At 46.9% G+C, this 21,968-nt stretch overlaps 1 protein-coding gene across 3 annotated transcripts in view; it reads right to left on the bottom strand.

The window, feature by feature from the left end:
* Nucleotides 1-21,968, bottom strand: part of UST (uronyl 2-sulfotransferase) — a 331,357-nt gene that overhangs the window by 123,194 nt on the left and 186,195 nt on the right. For all 3 annotated transcript variants that reach the window (XM_045865722.3, XM_064598203.1, XM_045865721.3), the window contains exon 5: nucleotides 12,842-12,995. In XM_045865722.3, the coding sequence (XP_045721678.1) occupies nucleotides 12,842-12,995 (154 nt within the window). The remainder of the gene's footprint in view (nucleotides 1-12,841; nucleotides 12,996-21,968) is intronic.

The raw sequence follows: 21,968 nt of genomic DNA, 5'->3' as shown, positions 1-21,968 counted from the left end.
CCTTGTACTGGCCTTCCCTGTTTCCCTCTCCAGTACCTCATGCCTATTCCCTGGATCTTTGTCCAAATTCCCACACCCTTCACCCAAGCCCTTGCCTCAGGCTCTGCTTTCACAAGGACTGCAGACTAAGTTGGTGTCTAATTGTGCATGGGTTGGGGGGTCAGGGGAAGAAAGCAGGCAGGGATGACTCCAGAGTTCCTTGTCTGGGTGAATGGAAAGATAGGAGTATCACTCACTAATAGTGGAATACAGGGTTTCTTTGTGTGTGGTAGAGGCAGGAAGTAGGAACAGATGCCCGTCTTACTACAGCTTGCCGTCTTGCCATCACAGTGCCTGGCACATTGTAGGTGTTCAAAATGCGCTGAAGTTTCACATGCAAGTGAAGAAGAGAGACAAACTCCTTGTACATTTGTATCTGTTATTAAGTATGTACTGAAAGTTAAGTTAGGTTTTGGCCACAGAGCTGTGATGGGTGCTAAGATTAAAAGAGGAGATTATGTCCTATCACCTAGTCCATTTTTAATTAAAATTACAGTTTAGTTTAAAATATAAGACATATACAACCATGAAATAATTAGAAGGAATTAAGAAGCAATACACATTAGTAAGTAAAAAAATAAATATAATCCACACCAAGTAATAATTCCTGGGGAGATAAGGATCAGCAGCCATCAAAGTTGGTTGAGGTTAATCTTATTGTCTTGGATTAGGTCACCTTTCTAATCTCACATGGTTCTTGTTAATAGTGGTCAGCTAGAGGGGCGCCTGGGTGGCTCAGGTGGTTAAGCGACTGCCTTCGGCTCAGGTCATGATCCTGGAGTCCCAGGATTGAGTCCCACATCGGGCTCCCTGCTCGGCAGGGAGTCTGCTTCTCCTTCTGACCCTCCCCCGTCTCATGCTCTCTCTATCTCATTCTCTCTCTCAAATAAATAAATAGTCTTTAAAAAAAAATAGTGGTCAGCTAGAGAATGTCATAATTTATATCTGAGATTTTATCGTCATCAAAGATTCCTCCATCTCTTGTTGAAATTGATAACTTTCCGGGGTGCCTGGGTGGTTCAGTCGGTTAAGTGTCTGCCTTAGGCTCAGGTCATGATCTCAGGGTCCTGGGATCAAGCCCCGTGGCGGGCTCCCTGCTCAGCGGGGAGTCTGCTTCTCCCTCTCCTCTGCCCCTCCCCCCTGCTTGCACTCTGTCTCTTGCTTTCTCTCTCAAATGAATAAATAAAATTCTTAAAAAAAATTGATAGCCTTCTTTTATACATCTGCTGATTCTTTCACAAGGCTCATCCAAGAGGTGAGTTTATTTCAAAAACTGGATGTGAGTGTTTAGAACTCCGCAGGTGGCAAAGGGGCAGTCATCTTACTATAAATTCCTATCAGTGTTACTTCCTCTTTAATGCAAAAGGAGATGAGTATAGAAACACTGAGCTGAATGTCGATACAACTCCATTGTCTTTTTACTTTGTCAAAGAAAATGCAGAGCCATTTTTAAAAAGCTTTCTTTATCACGAAGTTGAGTAGGCTTTGGTTAATGCTCTTTCATTCAACCACGAATATATTCATGAGCTTAGGGTCAGAGAAAAAGTGGTCTGTGCCTACAGGTTGCATAATTTTATCGCCAGTTCACTCGCCAACTGTCCCATTCATTCCTGGCTGCGTTCCTAGAAGATCAATGCAAATATCATGTGGGATAAGATCAAACTTCCTCTTAAATTCCCATCAAGTCACATTTGCTGGTGTCAGTTCTACTCTGTCTGGGACCCTCATTAGTCAATCATAAAAGGGAACTGAAGTAGTTTGTTAAGTGTGTTCTGCAAAACTAGTTAGAGCTAAGACCATCACAATTTCCAGGCATGAGTATTTATTCTATAACTTCCTGTTGCATTTCAGGAGATCAACCATCTGTTATACCTGCTTCTACTGAAGATGGCCCTGAAGCTCCAAGGCACTTAGCATGCTCTTGACTCCCCACTCCTCAGTTCCCATCTAGCTACCTCTTTTTTGTTTCTAAGATTTATTTGTTTATTTGAGAGAGAGAGAGAGAGCGTGCGCATGCGTGCTTGAGCGCAGTGGGGAGGGGCAGAGGAGAGGGAGAGAGAGTCTCAGGCCGACTCCGTGCTGAGTGTGAAGCCTGACATGGGGCTTGATCTCACAACCCTGAGGTCATGACCTGAGCCAAAACCAAGAGCCAGATGCAGCCACCTCTTTTTAAGAATATACTCATGCTAACATCTACATCACGCCCCATGCTTTAGAAAGAGGGTCTGGATATGGTGCCAAATGGTCAGCCAGGCCATCTTCTTAGTTTCTAACCTCCTTGCAGTCAAAAGTATTTGTCCTTATATTTCCAGACATTAGAGGGCCAGGCCCTGCCGCTAACAAATTCTGGGGCTTGTTTTGAGTGAGCCCAAGCAAAGCAAGCATTTTTCCAATTATGCACCATCTAATGCAATTTACATTTATTAGAAAAAATGCCAGCTATTTCATGTTAGTATTGACATTTTCATAAGTACTTGCGATTAGGATTCGAGCTGAGATTCCAATAAATCTCTTAGATGTTTTACACTTTTACTCTTCCTGTCTGTCTTCAGACTTGGCAAAATATTTTTAAGAACACGTTTGGAGGTCATCCCGCCTTTGGGGAATTTATGCTGTGTATGGGAAACGAAGGGGCAGAGGAAAAAACATTACAATTTGGCAAAGCAAATTGAGGACAACTATAGAGGTGTGCCAGGTTCTGAAAAACAAATGCAGGGTATGAAATTCTAAATTTTAACACAGATCAACTGAGCCGTTAGTTTTTTTACTTTATAATAAAACTTCACCCCATAACTCCTTTGAATAGCAAGCGCCATGAGGGCGCATTATTTTAAAGAACACTTAAAGTGTAGTTCGGCATTTAAAGTGTAGTTCTATTAACCCATGTCTTTTTACTTAGCATGTATATGTATTTGTATAAACTGGCTGGCATTTAAAGAGTGATACATGTTGCTTTGAAGAAGTGGCAGTGGAGATGTCCTCCTGATAAAATATTTTATTCATCAGAGTGCTCACTCTCTGTTTTACTGCCTAAAGCAGGGCTCTGCAAAGTGAGATCTTAAATGTACATAGAATTTACTCTTTGGCTTCTGTATAATAAATATTACCCACTTCGATTTAGAAGAAAGTCTGACAACACATGTGCAAGCATACATAAATACAACAAACCTTGCACTATACCATCAGACTTCTTTAATGACATTTATTTGCACATGCCAGTTCAAAGCCTTACAAGTAGGCACATTTCTGAGGGGAAGGCAAATATAGCTTTTTCAAATGGGCGGAGGATACAGAAAGTAAGACTCCAGAAGATACTCAGGAGATGCGTCTCTCGGCGAGAAGAGCTCCTGCTAATACAGCCCAGAATGGGTGGGTGTGCTGTTATCCTTCCATAGTTCTCAACCTTAGCTACATGTTGGCATCACTTCCAGAGCTTTCAACAAATCCCAAAGCCCAGGCTGCACTCCAGATCAATTAAGCCAGCACTGCTGGGTGTGGGAGGCAGGCATCAGTGGTTTTTAAAGCCCCCCAGGTGATTCCAATGCGTGGCCAGGCTGAGAACCATCACCTTTGTGAATCTGAGCCAACTGGCCCAGCAGGGGTGCAGAGCTGAGCCCCCAGCGCAGAGACAGCTGCAGGGGCCACTGACTCACAGTGAGGGGCGGGGTCAGGAGCAGATGAGCTCAGCTGACAGGTGGCCAGCGGATGCACCTGGCTGTGCTTGGGCAGCCCCTGGGTTTGATGCTCCTGTTGGGACCTTCCATCAGGAAAGCATGCTGCTTCCCCGGCTCAGGGCCATCTGGAGAATTGCTTCATCCGTCCCAAAGCTCCTCACCTCCCGAAACCCTCTGCTCCAGCCAAGCTGTGCAGCTCACCAAAGAGCAAGCTTCAGGCTCTCAGGCTTTTGCACAGACACTCCACTCCTCTGGTCCTCTTGACCCTTACCCCTCCTTAATCTACGTCCATCCTTGAAGACTGAGCTCCCACCTGGGCTAGGAAGCCTCCCCGCAAGGACCCCGACTCTCCCTGATTATCTTCCTCACCTGAATTCTGCCTCTGCCTCTGCATTATTCTTTTGCTAATTAAACACATCCCAGCCAGTGACAATTTCTGCGCTGCTGCACTGAGCTGTTACCTCTCTCCTTGCTGGCGGTAAGGTTTTCAAGCTTGGTTCTTCTGTTGCTAGCCAGGCAGTTAACAACTGGAAGGACAGTGAGGAGTTTTACACTTGTTTGTAAATGCTCCTCCATCACCACCCCTGCTCCAAACCGGACTGCTCCTTGTGCGTGGTCAGTACTCCGTAATACTCTCTCGCTCCTTGATTTATCTCTCAATTAGATCTGTACACTTAACCTTGAACTAACTGGTCTACCTACATATGCTTGGAGTCCTTCTCTGTTTTGTATTTTGTAGCCTTTTTTTTTTTTCAAAATGCGAAAGTTTCAGGATCCCATGTAAACATGCCTCCCTTGCTCTAAATCCTGAGTGTCTTCCCAGTGCTCTTTAACAGGGCCTGACCCCCGCCTGCCCACATTACTGGACTCAGCTTTCTCCTTCCTCCCTGTGCTCACACTGCTCCAGCTTCCCTCGTTCTCCCCCTCAGCTTTCTGTGCTCCCTCCTGCCGCAGGACCATTGCAAGCGTTGGTTTCTATATCTGGATGTTCTTCTCCTCTTTCCCTTCAGGTCTTATTTCAACCATCATTTCTCTGACCTCCAGACATGCCCAGTGTCCCATTCTATGCCTGGATGGTGACATGTCTCTGCATTATAGGATGTGATGCAGTTACTACTTCACATGCATTTGTGTGGTTTGGGGATTAATGCCCGTCTCACTTATAGGACTCTGAGCTCTATGAGGATAGACACAGAGTCTATTTTTGCTCAATATTTTACCTCCAGTTTCTATTATTGTGCCTGACATACAGAAAGTACTATCAATGTTTATTGAATAATGAATGACGAATGAACAGATAGATGGACGGATGGGTGAGTCACTAGCAGAAGGAGAAACCACCAAAAGGTATGACTGGACTCTTGGTTTTGCAGACCAGAAGCAAGGAGGCTATCGTGTGGTGCCACTGCATGGTGGCATGCCGTAGGGCAAAGCAGATGTGAGCCCCCACCTATGGATGGGACGAGTCGAGCTTTAAATGTTTGTCAAGCTCACATCACCTCCACAGGCCCCTCAGGACCTGCAGTCCTTGGCGACTCTGTAACAGGCAGAATAAGAGGCCCTGAAGATGTCCATACCGTAATCCCTGGGACCTGTGAGTATGGTATCTTACATAGCAAAAAAGGACTCTGTGGATGCAATTAAGATTACAGTCCTTGAGATGGGGAGATTACTCTGGATTCTCTGGGTGAGTGCAATATAATCACATGAACCCTTCAAAGTGAAGAACCCTCCTCAGCTGGGTTAAAGGAATGAGGTGGGAGGAGGAAGAGAGATTTGCAGCAGGTGAGGGACCCAACTCACCACTGGTTGCCTTGAAGGGGGAAAAAGGGGATCACATTTTAAGGAACGTAGATGCCTCTAGAAAATGGGCATGGTGCTCATTGGATCCCTAGCAAGAAAAGGGGATCTCAATCCTACAACCACAGGATATGGATTCTGCCCACCCCAAATGAACTAGGAAGTGAGTCTTCCCTTTGAACCTCCAAAATGGAATGCAGCCCTGCCAACACCTTGATTTTAGCCTAGTGAGATCTGTCAGACTTCTGACCCACAGAAATGTAACATCCGAAATTTCTGTTGTTGAAGCTGCTAAGTATGTGGTAAATTGTCACAGCGGCAATGGGAAGCTAATGTACAGGCTCCATCCTGCCCCCCACATCTGACGACCCCCTTGACCAGAGCAGAGAGGAGACTTGGGTCAGGGGCAGCTGAACATGACGTAGGACGCGACCAGACAGAGTGACCAACTGGACAAATCAGGGTCACTCAGGGCCTGGGATGTGAGCTAAAGAGAAACACCAGGCACTACTGTGGGAACAGCGGACGAGGCCAGTGACCCTGGGGAGAGGAGAGCAAGCGGCTGATCAGGGAGCTGGCAACCCCTGGGCAGCCTGGCGCCGACATAACGTGGTGGCTAGACCTTGCTCCAATTCTGAGCCCCTCCTAGTCTCCCTCTGTGAGTCTCCCTCTGGCCTCCACTCTGCCCCTTGCCCTTCCCACGGGCCAGGCTCTGCATGGCACCTCCTGGCCTTTGCTGGCCGTGGCCGTCCTTCTGTCCTCATCACCAGACACATCTTAGTAATTACTCTCACGTTTCTGCTCCCCCGGCCCCTGTCCCGAGGCAACCCGGGTGGATCTGAGTTCTTTGTAACCCACGTGGCCTAATGCAACTGCCTCGCATTCGGAGGTTGACCCTGTCCACGTAGCCTCTCAGGGCTGGCGTTCTGAGCCTGTAAAAGGGGGCCGAGGGGTGGGCGCTAATACCTACCCCAGGGGGTGCTGGAGGATGAGTGAGCTAACCCACGACACCACGTGCAGGGCGGGGGCTATTTGGTGGCATCTCGAGCAGCAGCTGGGGGTTTTCTGCCGGCCCCTCCCAAGGCTCCTAGCCAGCCTTTTCTCCAAGACCCATCCTTGTTTTCAACTCTCCCGCCTCTCTTCCTCCTGCGCTCACCATCGTTGTTTTTTTGTTTTTTGTTTTTTTAAGATTTTGTTTATTTATTTGACAGAGAGAGACACAGCGAGAGAGGGAACACAAGCAGGGGGAGTGAGAGAGGGAGAAGCAGGCTTCCCGCCGAGCAGGGAGCCCGATGCGGGGCTCGATCCCAGGACCCGGGGATCATGACCTGAGCCGAAGGCAGAAGCTTAACGACTGAGCCACCCAGGCGCCCCCAACAGCATCGTCTGTTTGCTGGTGGCTCCCGGGGGCACTCCACGTACTGCTGAGTCCCGCACGTGGCTTTGGCTCTAACAGTGCCTGGGACCGCTCTTGACACACCTCAGGACAAACGGGATTCAAGAACACTTCTCTCGAGCGGGGACTCCTCTGTCCTTTGGGCGGCTCCGACGGCACGTGAGAGCCTTTGGTTCCGGCACACCTTTCCTCTCCGTGCCTTAGGGGCCGGCGGTATGTTGCTCCTTGACTTACAGCCCTGTGCCCGCAGCTGCTTAGGTTTCCAAGCAAATAAACACGGGACAGATCTACGCCAGTGGGCTGGGATCAGAACGTGTCCTCAGCTGTTGGGAACACAAAGAGAAGCAGTTTCCTTAGAAACAGATTCCCGGGGGAAGGGGCCTAGTGGGGCCATTTGAGACCTTGGCAGAGGTGGACCTCACGGTTCAGGACACGGCCCAGCACGGCCTGAGCCGCATGAGAACAGGAGCCCCTGTCTGCAGGAGAAATAGTCTCTTTAGGTCTTGGGGAGCCACGAAGAGAGCCAGGGGAATGAAAGCACCGGTGCTTAAACATGTTTTGGAGATTTTCAGCCATCAGAGCGCTTCTGTGTAGAATGCTTAGTTTATTCTCCCAACAACCCTGTGATACAGGCAAAGGGGGGCAAGATGTCCCCATCGTAGAGATGAGAAAAGTAAGGTTCACAGAGGCTTAATCACTGGCTCGGTCACCCAGCGAGGCTGCTATCTCCAGCCACAATCGTAAGCCAAATCTGAACTAGTTGGAGACGGAGTATTACTTTTCTACTTTTAAAAATTAGGAGGACATATTTATCGAAATACTTAAAAAGCAGATCATCCAAATCCCTTATTTGTTTTCTTTTGTTAAGGAAAAGGATGCTTTAGAGACAGAGGCAAAGCCTGAGGTTTCATTCACAGGACAGCCTCAGCTGGTCAGGACAGAGTGGAAATTTCCAGAAGTGAGTATTTCAGATATACATTTCCAAAGCTAAAGGACGTTCAGAGTCCAAAACTTTCAAGCAGATTAAAATGCATAGCTTTCTGAAAACCTTTGCTGACGCTGGCCAGTTTTCAGACTTCTCCAGAATCCAATGGGGCCAACATGATTCACTGAATTCTTTATGAATTAAGAAGCTGTAAATTATGCATCTTTTTTTTTTTTTTTTAAACATGCATTACTTTCCCTGTTTTACAGCCAAGCCGAATAAACACTATCACAGAGGCAGTTTCCTCCCTGGGAAAATCTCCTCCTCTCCCGGCTCCTCAAATGGAGGATCATCTCGTGGAAGGGTCGCCTAGTGCATTTGCAATAAGTTTGAGTCAGGAGGCCAACTTGACATTCTTGGGAGCTTGAAAGTGCAAACTGGTATCTCTGCAGAACATTTTACCATGAAACTTCCTAGGGCCAGGTTTTAAGGCAAACAGCAAGCAGAAATCGCACACATATAACTGAGTGGAAATGCCAAGGCAAGAAATCCATTTGCAGGGAAATTCAGCAACTGGAAAAGGGAGTGGCTTCTGCAGGCCTGAGATGCTCTCCCTCGCTTGTCAATCACAATAGTTGCTTTTCATTAGCAGCCTTCATTCTTTCATTAACGATGTCCCTGGTGCCAGGTATCTCCTTGCCTTGGAAATAAAGGAGCCTGGACTCCAGCTGGAGAAGAGTCTCCTGTGCTGGGATGTACCCCAGTGAGCCTGTGCTCAACTCTGGCTCACCTTATGATTCTAAAACCAAAAACGAAGGCAGCCACCTCTGCCCTGGGCAGCCAAGTTTCTGGATCTGGACAAAGAGAAATGAGCCCAAGAGAAGTGCCTTTTCACGGCATGGCTGCTAGAAGTTGAATTTGTATCCGTTCTAGCAATAATTTATTTTAAAATTATTTTTTGGTGAATACAAGTGAAGCATGGTTTGGAAATAGAAACTTCTAGAAAATCTAATTGCTTCCAGAAAATATGGGAACTAGCTATAAGATGCTTGAATATTTTGGGGGGGAAAAAACGTTATAACGGCTGTGTCTTTGTAAAGATGTGTCAGACAAAATGATTTTGCTCAAAAAGCATAGGACTTGGCCCAGCCCAGTCCTCTTCTCCATTTACTATGCAGGAAGTAAAACATCAGGTCCCAGCGATCCAACAATATAGTCGTGGAGCTGAGGCCAGGCTTCTACTCCTGGTGGGGCCTCTGACCCACCCCTAGACCCAGGCCCCATTCCTACGCCTGTGAAACAAGAGTTTCCTCATGCCCTCCAAGGTCCCTGCACATCCTAGGATCCCTTTACCCTTTTCCACTTTCTTCCAAACCACCCAGCATCACAAGATGATATTATTTCACCCGCTCAGCAGGCTCAGAGGCCCTGGCCCTCTCTCAGCTGTATGCTAAGCAGCGCTGCAAGGCTCAGGGCCAGGAGCAGAACTGCCTGATTTTTGGCAACTGGATAAAGCAAGTGGCTTTGAGCGCTGAGATCTGGAATAATGTGGGTACACCAGTAGCCCCCTTTTGGGCCAGCCACCGTGACTCTGTGTGTGTGCAGTGTTCAGGGAGGGGCCTTATCACGCTGCCCCGCAGGGGTGGCCTGCCCCGCCGGCCTCCTCGGGTGTGGGGTCCCCCTGTGCACCCCCTCTCAGGCCCTCGCCCCCAGGGGAGGGCCTCGCAGAGGGGCCAGCGGTCTCCTCACAGCTGCCCTACACCCCACCGAGACACAAACAACACCCTCTTTTGAGTCAAACAACTGACCACCTGGGCTTGCCAAAATGAGGACAGGCTCTGAAAGGGGGCAGTTTTATTTCAAGGGTTTAATGGACCAAGGAGATGAAATAAAAAGTTTCAGCTATTAAAAAAAAAAAAAAAGGCAAAAGACTGTCTTCTTTCCAAATAAACAAACTATCCTTTGAACAATTAAAGATTCTAACCGGGTCAGGCTGGGGCCAGGTCATGAAGGAGTCACGTGTCCCTTGGGCTCCCCTCTCTATTCCAGGCTCCCCTGATTTCTCCTTCTGCTGTTTTGGGTAACCCAGTGTTCTCCTGCTGGGGCCCTGCCAAGGAATGACATGAGCTCATCGGACGTAGGCCCTTCCCAGGACACGGCGCTTACACTGGGAAAAGGGGCCCCTGCAAATCTCTAAGGGTAGAATTCCAGGCCGGGAAATTTCCCCAGAATCTCTCAAATCACACCATAAAAGCAGCTCCCTGCCCTTCAAACATAGATTTGCCTCAACTAGCAGCTTTCAATAACTCTGTGGGTTTGTTTGTTTGTTTTTTTTTTTAATTTAAACCATGATTTTTTTCTCTCCCTTTTACAACTTCTCTGGCGAATGATTACGACTTACTGTGTGTGTGAACGTGTGAAGACTTATGTTATCGGCAATGATTTCCAGGTTGGCAAAAACATGAAAGGTAGAAAAACCTAGAGAACTGCCCTCAACTTCCATATTAATATGTGTTTGTTTTTTAGTAAGTAGAATGCTACTTAGGCCTCCAATATTTCAGCCCCTCTTCTGGGTGCCAGGGACATAGATGGAACTCTGATCCTATCCTGTCCTGAAAGAGCTTATAGAATGTTGGGAGGACAGGAGAGAAGTTAAGACAAGACCTTACCCAGAAAAATAACATCACCAGCACAGAACTTTGTGAGAGCACAGAGGAAGAACATCAGGACCTCCCTACATAGCTGTGTAGCTTGTGCACTGCGTAACTCTGAGGTCACCATCCCACAAACTCCATTTTCAATAGAGCCGTGTGGACACTTTGAGTGTCAGGAGCCTTGGGAGACTTGCAGGGAAAGCGTCCAGGGATCTGCCAGACATAGGTCTAGAGCCGGAGGGAGGTCCTGACCCCTAGAAAGATGGTGGAGAACTGCTGAGAATGTCTGAGGGCTGATGGGATAACATATCCCCTGCTGGGATTTCTTCCTCACAGAGATTCGGGAGAAAGAATCACTGATAAGGTGTGTTGGCTTTGGGGTCATTCAGGTTATTTCTCAGCTCACTTAGAGAAAGTAGAGTGACTCCCTGGGCTATACATGATCTGTTGTCTCCAAGCCTGACTTCTCTGAATTCTCCTCCTGCCGCTCTCCAGGCCCCACCCCTCACTCTGCACCAGCCACACTGTTCTCCCTGCTGATCTCTGAACGAACCACAAGGTCACCCACTGCAGGGGCCCCATGAAAGAAAAGGCTGGTTTTCTCCCCTTTGCTTCTTTTCCTGCTCCCATTCTTGCTAGGACCTGCCCCCGCTCCCTACACATGCCTTACCTTCATGTATGTCCTCCCTGCAAGGGACAAAGGGATGACGACATCTTTGGAGTTTTCCACCACAAAAGATGGTATCTAAGGAGTGAACAGGGGCACCATGTGCCTATTGCAGACCCCTGGTGCTAGGTATCTCCATGCCAGGACCACTGGCTTCGGGGAATGAGCGACTGATGAAGGACCCCTGGACCCTGTCCTTGTTCCGACCAGTTCCTGGAGGTCTGAGACGACACATGCACCAGACCATAATTACCAATAAAAACCCCAGACTCCAAGCAAAGACAAGACTCCCTCTTTCCTTTCCAAATCTCCCGGATGCTCCATCTAGATCTCTTTCCCTACAGATCTTCAATGAAGTCTGCTTTCACCTCCTGCTGGCTCGCATTTGATTTCCATCTTGCGTCAAGCCAAGGACCCTCTTGGCTGGTCCTGCGGGACTTCCGCTCTGGGTCCTGGGACCTGGCCTGCCTACATCACTGGTAAGGGGTTCTATACTCTGAAAATGTATTTGTTGCTGAGAAAAAAATATATAGCCATATTCATAACACATAGTTTAAAGAAAAAGATTAGAGTTTCTGCCATCAAAATTCCAAAAAAAGCGTAAGAGCCGCTTTAAAAATATTTCATTAAAGCACTAGGTAGTTGAATAAATCTTGAATGGTGAGGGAAGAGGCTTAGTTTCTGGTCTTGGCCCATCTGTGAGTGAGAGTTTTGCACAAGATAAGACAAAACCTTCGTGCATCTCAGTTTTCTCAACTGCACTCGTGGATTTTAAGACATGAAAGTGACATCATCCAAAATGCTCCCATCCTCCAAACACATACTCTTATTACATTTTTAAAAATTAAGAGAGGTTTGGTCATTGGCTGGACCTGGGAGTAACGACACTCGTCCTTAGCTACAAGGACGCTCTGTGGCCTTGGCAGCAGTGGGCTCAGGCTCTGCGCCACTGTCCTGCCCTGGGAACAGAGGTGCACGGACCCCTCTTTACTCAGCAAGCTTTTGTCAGTCTAGGTCACAAGCAGGCGAGAAATGTACTTTGGCTCTGGTGTTGGCGGAAGGATGCATCACTCGACCTTCCATTTTTTGTTCCCAACTCTGCACTATGGAAACAGCTAGTGGGGTCAAAGTTCACATCCCCATGGAGCTGAGCGGTCCCCAAACAAGGTCCAGAAAGATCAGATAGTTTTTGCCAAGACGGCCTGACTCTGTCGTGCCGTGGTGGCAAGAACCCGGACTTGACATCAGACAACCGGTAAACAGTCAGCCTTGTGTCCCCACATCGTTTATGGAATTGCAGGGTCTCCTCTGAAAACACCCCTCTCTCACAGGAAAACACTTTGTGACCCTCTCAGAGAGACTCTTAAACACATCTAAATGCCAACAGCACCTGTCAGGATCCTCTAGGAAAGGCTGTTTCTTCTCTAGGATCTAAAACCTAGCACTAAAGACAAACCGCAAAAAACAAGATTAGAAAGTCATTTGAGAAGATGTTCATCAGGATCTGGGTCATCTGGGACAATTAGCCTTTCACTGGCAAAAACTTCATCCCCAAGGAGGGTGCCATGGAAATGCCATGGAAATGCCACGGGGATGCCATGGGGAAGGAGAAGGAGAGCTTCCCGGCCTCCAGGGGCGCGCCCGGGGCAGGGGAGGGACCGCTTCTGCCGATGCGACAGGACTTACCAGGTAGCGCTCCTCCTGTCTCATGCTGGGGGTGCGGATCATGTGATTCTGTTCCCCTCTCCAGTCTCCAAATCGACGGAAAAAATAGTTAGATAAAAACCGGTTGACGGGGTCTCTAATGATGTTGATGTAGACAGGCTGGTCTCCTCCAAACCTAACACACACACACAGACACGGAGCTGGTTACAACCCGTCACTTCTGGAGGAAAATAAAGCCCACGTAGACACTGTTTCCCCTCTAGGTCACATACTATCATGAGAGGACCCCCATGCACTAAGGTCCCAGTGAACAATGTCATCGGCAAGGAGCGTTTCCCGGTGGGTATTTTACTATGTGCAGGAAGTATCTGCAGGTACCTGCTGGGAGGTTGGGAGGACTGTGGTGGGGCTCTATGCAAACGACTGGATTTGTCAGCAGGGAGGTGTAGACATTGTCTTGTTTTCTCACTAGGCTGTGGGCTCCGGGGGGCGGGGGCATGCTGGGTTGGGTTTTGTATTCCCAGGGTCTGGTACAGACACACTGGCAGGTGGTTGGCCCTCCCAGAATGTTTGATAAATTCTGATTCCCTCGCTGGGTGAGACGGTGCTTTATTCTACATTCTGATTCGAACAGTCTCAGGTAAGGTACTCTCCAGGAAGTGGATAATATCAGCCAACATTTATTAAACACACACAACATTTATGAAGTCACTTTGTTGTAAACACCTTTTGTGACCAACTCACAGAAGCCTCACAACATCTCCATGGGGTAGAAACCATAATCATCCCCATTTACACCGGGGCCTGAGTAGTTCGTGGCTGAGCCAGGCTACGAACCCAGGCAGGCTGGCTCCAGAAGCTGTGTTCTGAACCATGGAGACAAAATTCCAGAGTTGAGAAAAGTAATAATGTAAGGGACATTGTGAACACAGCAGAAATCAATATAATTATCCCCAAGCGATGGCGAGTGGTTTTAGATAAAAATAAAACAAATATCTAGGTGTTCCATTTTAATGCCTTCCACAAAGGGACTGGACAAATGCTCTGAATGCTAGCCCGAGGGCAAGGCCTTCCCAAGGCAAAATGATGAGGTCGCTGACTTGTTCTTAAGGATTCCTCCCCTTTTTCTTCAACCCGCTTGAAAACAGTAACCCCGAGAAGACTGGGAGAACACTCCAGGCTCTGCAAAGAGGTCTTGCTCTGAAGGACCCACAGGCTCCTTTTACCTTGTGACCCCATGACCTTCTGATGAGGATGCCCTGACCTTCTACCAGGGGTCAGAAGAAGTTCAGAGAAAACAAATGGACAGACCTGAGCAGGTCAGTCCCATGCTGTGTCCGTCCCTCTCTCCAGCACTGTGTGTCCAGGTCTGCCTCTCCCATCAGACTGCCTCCTGGAGCAGGGAATGAGGTCACTTAGCACAGTGCCTGGCACACAGTAGGTGCTCAACCCATGAAGACGTGACTGCCTGGGTGTATGCTTCTAAGCTGGTAAGTTTCTGTTGCTATCACAGGGCTCTGCTGTAGAGGAAAGTCGACATAACAAGCCACCGATCCTTTTTTGTGTATTAATGCACATAACGTTGTCCTCAGTTTATCTGCATTTTGAAAGCGAACCTTCAGAGAGAAGAATCCAAAGGTACAAAAAGAAACGACTCTCCAGGGGTGGAATTTCGGGCACCAAGTTGCATGAATGACAGTCTGGACTCCTGGACGACTCCACCTTGGAAAACACGCTGCTCATGAGTAAGGCTAGCCGTGTCAGTACGAATCTCGTCAGCGCCCAGATGTATGCAGGTGACATCCGTGCATCTGCATGAACACGGCAACCAACTAGCCTCAGAAATCAGCTGTGCCAAGCCGGCTAGCCGCTATCATCCTGGATGGATCGTCCTCTTTTTAATTAAATTGAGTCTCCTATCTATAATAAGCAGCAACTAAAGTAATAAAGCTAAGGATCAGGAAGACAAAGCATGCCTACCAGATGTGAATACAATTAAACCCCCAGCAACTGCATCATGCTTTAAAAAACCTCAACTCTACTTCAACTTCATGTGAAGAGTGACCATCACTGCTAATTAGCAGAACTGCCCAACCATGTGAATCAATGCACAGCTTCCCATCGTGAGAGAGTTCTCAAACTAGCCACAGCCATCTTCCCCCTAACACTGTGGACATGAGGACTCACAAGGCTTCTTGAGCATGGGTGACTTGCTCCTAATTGCACGTTGTAGCCCAATGCAAGATTTGCAGAATAATTTTCCCAAACAGAAGTTCTAGATGGCTTAGGAATTTATTCTTAAGTATCAGATAATATAATAGCCACTCACGAAATTTTTAACTGTAGAGAGATGTCTGATATATATCTCCCTCTTTCCAGAAATCAACAGTAATAATGGTTTCAGGCTGCCAGCCCCAGTCTACGGCCATACCACCCTGAACGCACCCGATCTCGTCTGATCTTGGAAGCTAAGCAGGGTCGGGCCTGGTCAGTACTTGGAAGGGAGGCTGCCAGCCCCAGTCCTTTTTCTAGGACACAGAACTCCCTCCCAAACTGGCAAAATTGGGGTGGCATGTCAGTTATACAAAAGAGGCCAGCATATCACCCGTGTGTCCCGGGGAAACAAATTTCCCCCCTCATCCTACCCTCTCACAAGGTCAATTTCTCCTCCTTCCACACTTCTTAGTTCTAGTCAGAATTTCTGGTCACCCTTAGAAGGTCTCTCAATCCCCTGAACCTACTACTGCTCCTTGTATGAGAGAGAAAAAGAGAGAGAGAGAGAGAATACTTTGCACCCCCACCCAATCTCACACAGCACAACACTCTGCCTTATGTTTTCAGCTCTGAAGAGAACATTTCCAGAGCCTCCAGGTGAAGCCCATCCTATTAAGCCAACCTGACAGTTGAGGAGTCTTTGGTACACCCAGCCAAAATTCCTAATCTTCCTTTATGCGCTTTTCCTTTTGTTTGATCCACTCAACATAAAGAATTGGCTTCTCTTTATAGATTTTTTTTTTAAACAACTTTAAGCCTTTTCAGCTTCAATTTTAATTCCTTTAAATTCTTTTGTGTGTGTGTCTTCTTGAAAATTCCTTTAGCAGTTGTCTTCAGACTTACTTCCTTTTATTTATTTATTTTTAAAGATTTTATTTATTTATTTGAGACAGAATGAGAGAGAGAGAGCACATGAGATGGGGGAGGGTCAGAGGGAGAAGCAGACTCCCCGCCGAGCAGGGAGCCCGACGCGGGACTCGATCCAGGGACTCCAGGATCATGACCTGAGCCGAAGGCAGTCGCTTAACCAACTGAGCCACCCAGGCGCCCACTTCCTTTTATTTTTTAATCTGTACTTCTAATTTGGTCTTTATTAAACTCTAAACAATTGTGCTGACCACAATGAGGGTAGGTTCTGTGCTGTGCCTACAGACTAGAGCACAGAAGTCAGGCCATATTTTCTTTTTCTCTTAACAACACGCACTCTTGTCCTTTGGTCACCACAACAGCTACTATTTGAAGCTCTCTTTTAAGTCATCCTAAAATAGCAGGTATTTCCAATTTCTTTGACTTTTGTTCATATGTCCTATTTATCAACTCTTTAATCACCCCTGTGGGTCTCCTCCTGACCCTCTGCAAATTTATCATATGCTTTCTATTTTTGTTTTTTGAGGAGAAGATGAAGATCCCAAGCAGTATGTAATTCTCTAGGAATAATAATGACATGGTTCTCATTTTTTTCTCACGCATTCCTAAATAATTCATTCTGAGGATTTTCTTCTGTATCTGCCCCACACTGCTACTTAATCAATTAACCCACAACATTAGCTATTTCTCCAACAGCTATGAAAAGCATGTGGGTAAGAATTTTAGGTATACTTTCATCCAATTGCTGCTGATATTCTGCCTAGAATATTACTGCATATAATAAACAATAAACCTTATGACCAAAATTATTCTAGGGAATGAAGACAGTTTTCTAGGGCTGGAAACACTTTTCGAAAGTATGTCTTTTTTTTAAAATTATGGTAAAACATACATAAGACTTTTTAAGTGTACCATTCAGTGGTATTAAGTACATTCACACTGTTGTGCAACCCTCACCACCATCCCTCCCCAGAACTTTCTCATCATCCCAAACCCAAGCTCTATATTCCCTTCCTCTTGGCCCCTGGCAATTTCCATTTTACTGAAAGTATATCTTTTCACCTCTGGCCTAAAAGTAGAGGTTCTCCTTGTGCTGTTACCTACAGGAAAAAAATGACAAGTACCCCGTGGCTGGAGGCCCAGCTTTGATCCTTGTCAGGTGAGGGAGGAGACACTTTGAAGTGAGAGAAAATCCATCATGGAGAAGGATGTGACTGGGGGGGCAGGGTGAGGAGCTGCCTGCAGGAGGAAGAAGCGGGGGTGCTTATTTACTGGTCCTTTGCTGGAATGGGGTGGAAGCACCTCCCTCTATCCTCACAACCCAAGACAGTGGGCACTTGGGTTGTTGGCCGCTCCCGGGATAGGGCCTCCCTTCACAAAACACAAGCAGAAGAGACTGAACTTCCTCTGCTCCATGGTGTGTCCTGAGGGAAGAAAGAGGAAGTATATGCTGATGGAAAGTGAGGACAAATGGGGTGAAGGGAGGGACAGCTGGGACACAGGGTTAAGGGCTCCTGCTGGGAGACAAGCTGACTCCACAAGGGGGAAGGTCGGTGGTGGTGTGCAGTGAGGCAGGCTCGGGGAAAGTCCAGATGATCCCAGTCTTCATCGGGCCCACAAAGCAGGTGGGCTTCTGTGTCCACCGAGCAGCAGAATCCCCCCTTGCGGAAAGAGGAGACTGAGGGAGAGAGCGCCATTTTCCCAGGACTGGTCCAGCAGCGTTTAAACAGCATAAAATCAGACTTCTGGGCGATGCTTAAGGAGGGAAAGAAAGTGTTCAACCACGGCTGATACCAATTTCTATCTTGATGCCCTCTTCAAAGTTGGAGACTTCTGTCACCACTACAAAACATCTGCAGGGCACGGGGCTTAAAGTGGAAGGCCTTGCTCATGAGAATGTCAAGTCAACATCTAGAAGGAAGACGTGGAAGGCCGACGGGATTCTGGAATAGGTAAGATGGGATTTGTTTTGTTAAACAGTGCCATCGGAAGGCAGCCTCTCTCTGCAGGCGCCGGTAATGAAGGCCTCGCGTTAAGGGAAGAGAGGAAAGTGTCCAAAACGCCTCCCTCCATCGCACATCGCACCCTGCCTGCTTCTCAGGTGATTGATTTATTTTTAAATGTTTTGCTTTTGCGAGTTCGTACTGTCGTTGGAACCACCATGGGAGATAAATGAGGAAAAGCAGCAGAACGGAAGGCGGGTGAGCGAGTCGTGAACAAGAAACGCAGCCTGCCCTGGAAGGAGGCCTCTGAGGCTACAGTTGGAAATTGCTGAGCGCACTGATCTGTCCTGTAATCTGCTTGGACTATTTTGACAGCGCAGTGCTCTAACCCAGCCCTTCCCAGGGTCTTCCCTGCCAGACGCCAGGTGGGGGCTGAGGGGGCCCCTAGGCTGGAAAGTCACTGCCTCCTCTCCACCCTCCCCAAAACACTTAGCAAACAAACAAAAAGTGGGGGTGAGGGGAAGATAAATTGAATTGTCCGTCACAGTGTTTGCAGTGTGTGGATCTGGGACGCCCTTAAAGAGATTTCGTTGATGCTGAGAGGCTGAACTTTTTCAAAAATTGTAATTCTCTTGGTTAGCTCCGGGAACGGACACAGGAAAGCAGAGTACACAAATATTAAAAATCCTCCTAAAACATCACAACAAAGAGTAGCATCTTTTAGGCCATGGTCATTCTGACTCAATTCTCCAGGTAGTTCAGTTGGAAAACATTTGTCCGGCTCAAAGTTTTAAGCAGTTCAAAAGCCATGTGAAAAGAGCAGTTTCGTGGAAACACCCACAAATCCCAACCGGCCTGAAATTTCTGCTGGGTTCGGAGTTGCTTATCTCCCCTGGCAGGAAGCCTTCCCCGAAACGACGACGAAAATACTGGTTTGGTGTGATCACTCTTGCTCTCTATGGTTGAGTTAATAAAACTGGATATGATGAAATGGTCTTTCTAGGTCTAAAATCAGGGAAAAGAAGGAACAGAGCAAGATGCCTAGATGATGAATAAATGAAGCAAGTCAGCTATCTAATCGCCAGGAGCTCACAGGATAGTATTTTGCATCAGTTAAAGTGTCTACATTTTGAGATAAGAATGCAGTACTTAATGGAAAAAAAGAAGTAACGGGCAATTCGGTTTGGTACAATGCTGTTCGCTTCAGAAGTCCAGAACAGTTATGTGCACCAGCTGTAGGGAGGGAGGTGAGACTTTCATTCTTATATTCTGCTCGCCAGCAAGTGTTTTGCTGCATGTTAAGAATGTAAGGAAGATTAGAAATCAAATATCAACAAAGACTATTAAGTTACAGTATGAAGTCTTCTCTTAATAACCTCATTATCTTGAACCAAGCCAACCATATATATGGCTGTCAGCAATGATCAGGGTAGGTTTCTTAAGAGTAGCTTAATTATCTCTTTGCCTTACAATTCAAAATAAAGAACTCCTTTCTAAAAGCACATTCCGACGTGGTGGTTTTTCTGTGAATTGTGTACTGGGAGCTTTCTTTACATACCCAGTTTGCCATTTACCCCTAAGGCCTTTTTCCCTTAAAGTTGTTCCCTGGAAAAAGAAAAGCTGGTGTTTTAACTTCCCATGTTCAGTGGGTTTAACACAGTCTTGTAAAGTAGTAAAGCTGGATTTGTCATTCTCATCATGCTCGTGGAGGTCTCCTACCTGAAGCCCCAGCCTCGCGCCTGGGGGTGGCAGGAGAGGATGAGATTGCTCCCGAAGGTAGCATGAGCTTTTTAAAGGAGAGAACTGCTCAGGCCAGTCTCTCCTTTTTCCTCCGCTTGAAACTCTTGACTGTCATCTTTTTTTGCTGTGCCCGCCCCTGGGCTCCTATCTACTGATTCCTTTCGATCCCTCTCTTTCTCGGGCTTTAGCTCATGCTGGTCCTTGTGCCACCAATGCCCTTCCCCTTTGTCTAAAGCTGGCCCGTCCCTCACATCCCAACAGCAATGGCAACTGTTCTAGAAAGTCCTTCCACACTTCCTCCTCCAGGGAGGGAGGGTCCTGCCTCCCACCTCCCCTGGGGAGACCCCGTGACCTTTTCTCCTAAAGTCATCACACTTTGTTGCCATTCTTCTTTAATGGAAGGAGAGCGTACACTTCCCCAAAAGCAAACTTTTTTTTTTTTAAAGATTTTATTTATTTATTTAAGACACAGAGATAAAGAGAGAAGAGAGAGAGAGAGAGCATACAAGCAGGGGGAGCGGCAGGCAGAGGGAGAAGCAGGCTCCCTGGGCTCAATCCCAGGACCTTGGCATCACAGCCTGAGCTGAAAGCAGCCGGTTAACTGACTGAGCCACCCAGGCGCCTCCAAGGAAAACATTTCTAGTTCATTGTGGAAGTCCCAGTCCTGGAGCAGCATATAGGAGATAAAGGGTCCTCAATACAAAAATGCGTTCATTGAACAAAATGGAATGGGGGAAGGAGAAATCAGCATGAGCTGGACCCTGCTCTCAAGGTCATGGGGACACTGCAAAGCTACCCAGGGACAGACACTCAACTGTAGGCCCCGAATGAGGCTTCTACAGAAATGCTCCTGAATACCACTTTGCGCAGGTTGTCTTTAGGAAGTGGCAGAGAACTTCACAGACCTCTGCAAACTCCAGAGGTCTACAAAAGTAACTTTGTAGAAACCACAAAGGTAATTTTTCCATAGGGCTAAGCAGTTGTGAGAGACATAGAAATGTGTATCGTTTCTAATATACAATCAAATAGATGCACAACCTGGATAGAAAAAAAATCAAAAGTGATGCAGTAATTCCAGCTGAAAATTAATAGGAAAATATTAGAAAAAAGAAGATTATTGGGATATATCAGAGGAAAGACTACTTACAACAATCTATTTCATAAGGAAAATAGGAATATATGTTTCAATTTTGCTCTACTATAAATTGCTGTAATTTATTCAGAATGATCTATGTTGGTACACATTTTTTTTTTAAGTGTGCATGGTAGTCAATATATATCTGGACTTGTTTTATTTCAAATATAATTATTTCCCCTTAAAAAATAAATTCCACACTGCATATATGTAATATCCTCTGAAGGAAGCTGAAGGGCTTTCATTCATGTGTTAGGATCATCCCCACAAGGTAGGAGTGGGCAGGAATTGTCCCTATTTTATAGGTGGGAAAACAAGAGACCTCCCATCCCTGCCCAGAGGTGAAATTGCCAGCCCAGAGCCATGGTCAGTGGGAAGGTCTCATACACAGAGGTCCTGGCAGCCAGGCCAACACTATTTTCTGCAGATGTGGTGTCTTCGCAAAGGTACTTACCAATTTTTTTTCATGATTAAATTGATCAAAATTAAATAATTCTCAGACATGTATTTAATAGTGGAGGCCATGATAAGGTATGGTTGCCATGCTGTGCTCAGCTCTGCTGACCCAATTAAGGTACTGGCTCTGGCTTATCATTAGAGTTTTACACTGTCCTGAGTCAGTTATTAAAATTCATTGCATTGCAATTTGTTTTGGTTGTAAAAATTTGACCCATGAAGCAAGAGTTAAATCATAAGGTTAGAGGATGTCAGGCGTGACACAGAGGAAGCTCACAAGAAAAGCAAGGGTGAGGGGAGCCGTGCTTTGCTCTCTGCAAGTCGTAAAACCCAATGCCTGAAATAGCTAACAAGACTTCGTTATCTAGTTATGTCTAATTATATGTTCTTGGCCGGCTGGAAGTGAGAGGCAGGGTGCATACCCCAGACAATCCAGCAACAAGCCATTCCACAAATGGGGCTGGAAACACACTCAGGCTACTGAGTCACTGAGGATCACCTGCAGGTGTCCTATATGCTTATTCACCATCCAAGGGAACTCCGGTTATCAGGTAGGTGGGGAAATTTCAGGGGGAACTTGCTTTTAAAGATAAGGCGGCACCTTCTCTTTGCTGCTCCAGAACTTGCTCTGCTGAATCTCTCTTTACACTTGATTTGCACTGGGCCTGGGGCACAGCAGGGAAGTCCTTTGAAGGCTAAAACCTCCTCCCAGCCCCTAGATATCCTGGGGCTG

This window comes from Mirounga angustirostris, unplaced genomic scaffold (assembly GCF_029215605.1).
Source record: "Mirounga angustirostris isolate CCGP_5_RB_7025 unplaced genomic scaffold, mMirAng1.0.hap1 SCAF_8, whole genome shotgun sequence".
Taxonomy (NCBI): Eukaryota; Metazoa; Chordata; class Mammalia; order Carnivora; family Phocidae; genus Mirounga; species Mirounga angustirostris.
This window is presented reverse-complemented; position numbering and strand designations above follow the sequence as displayed.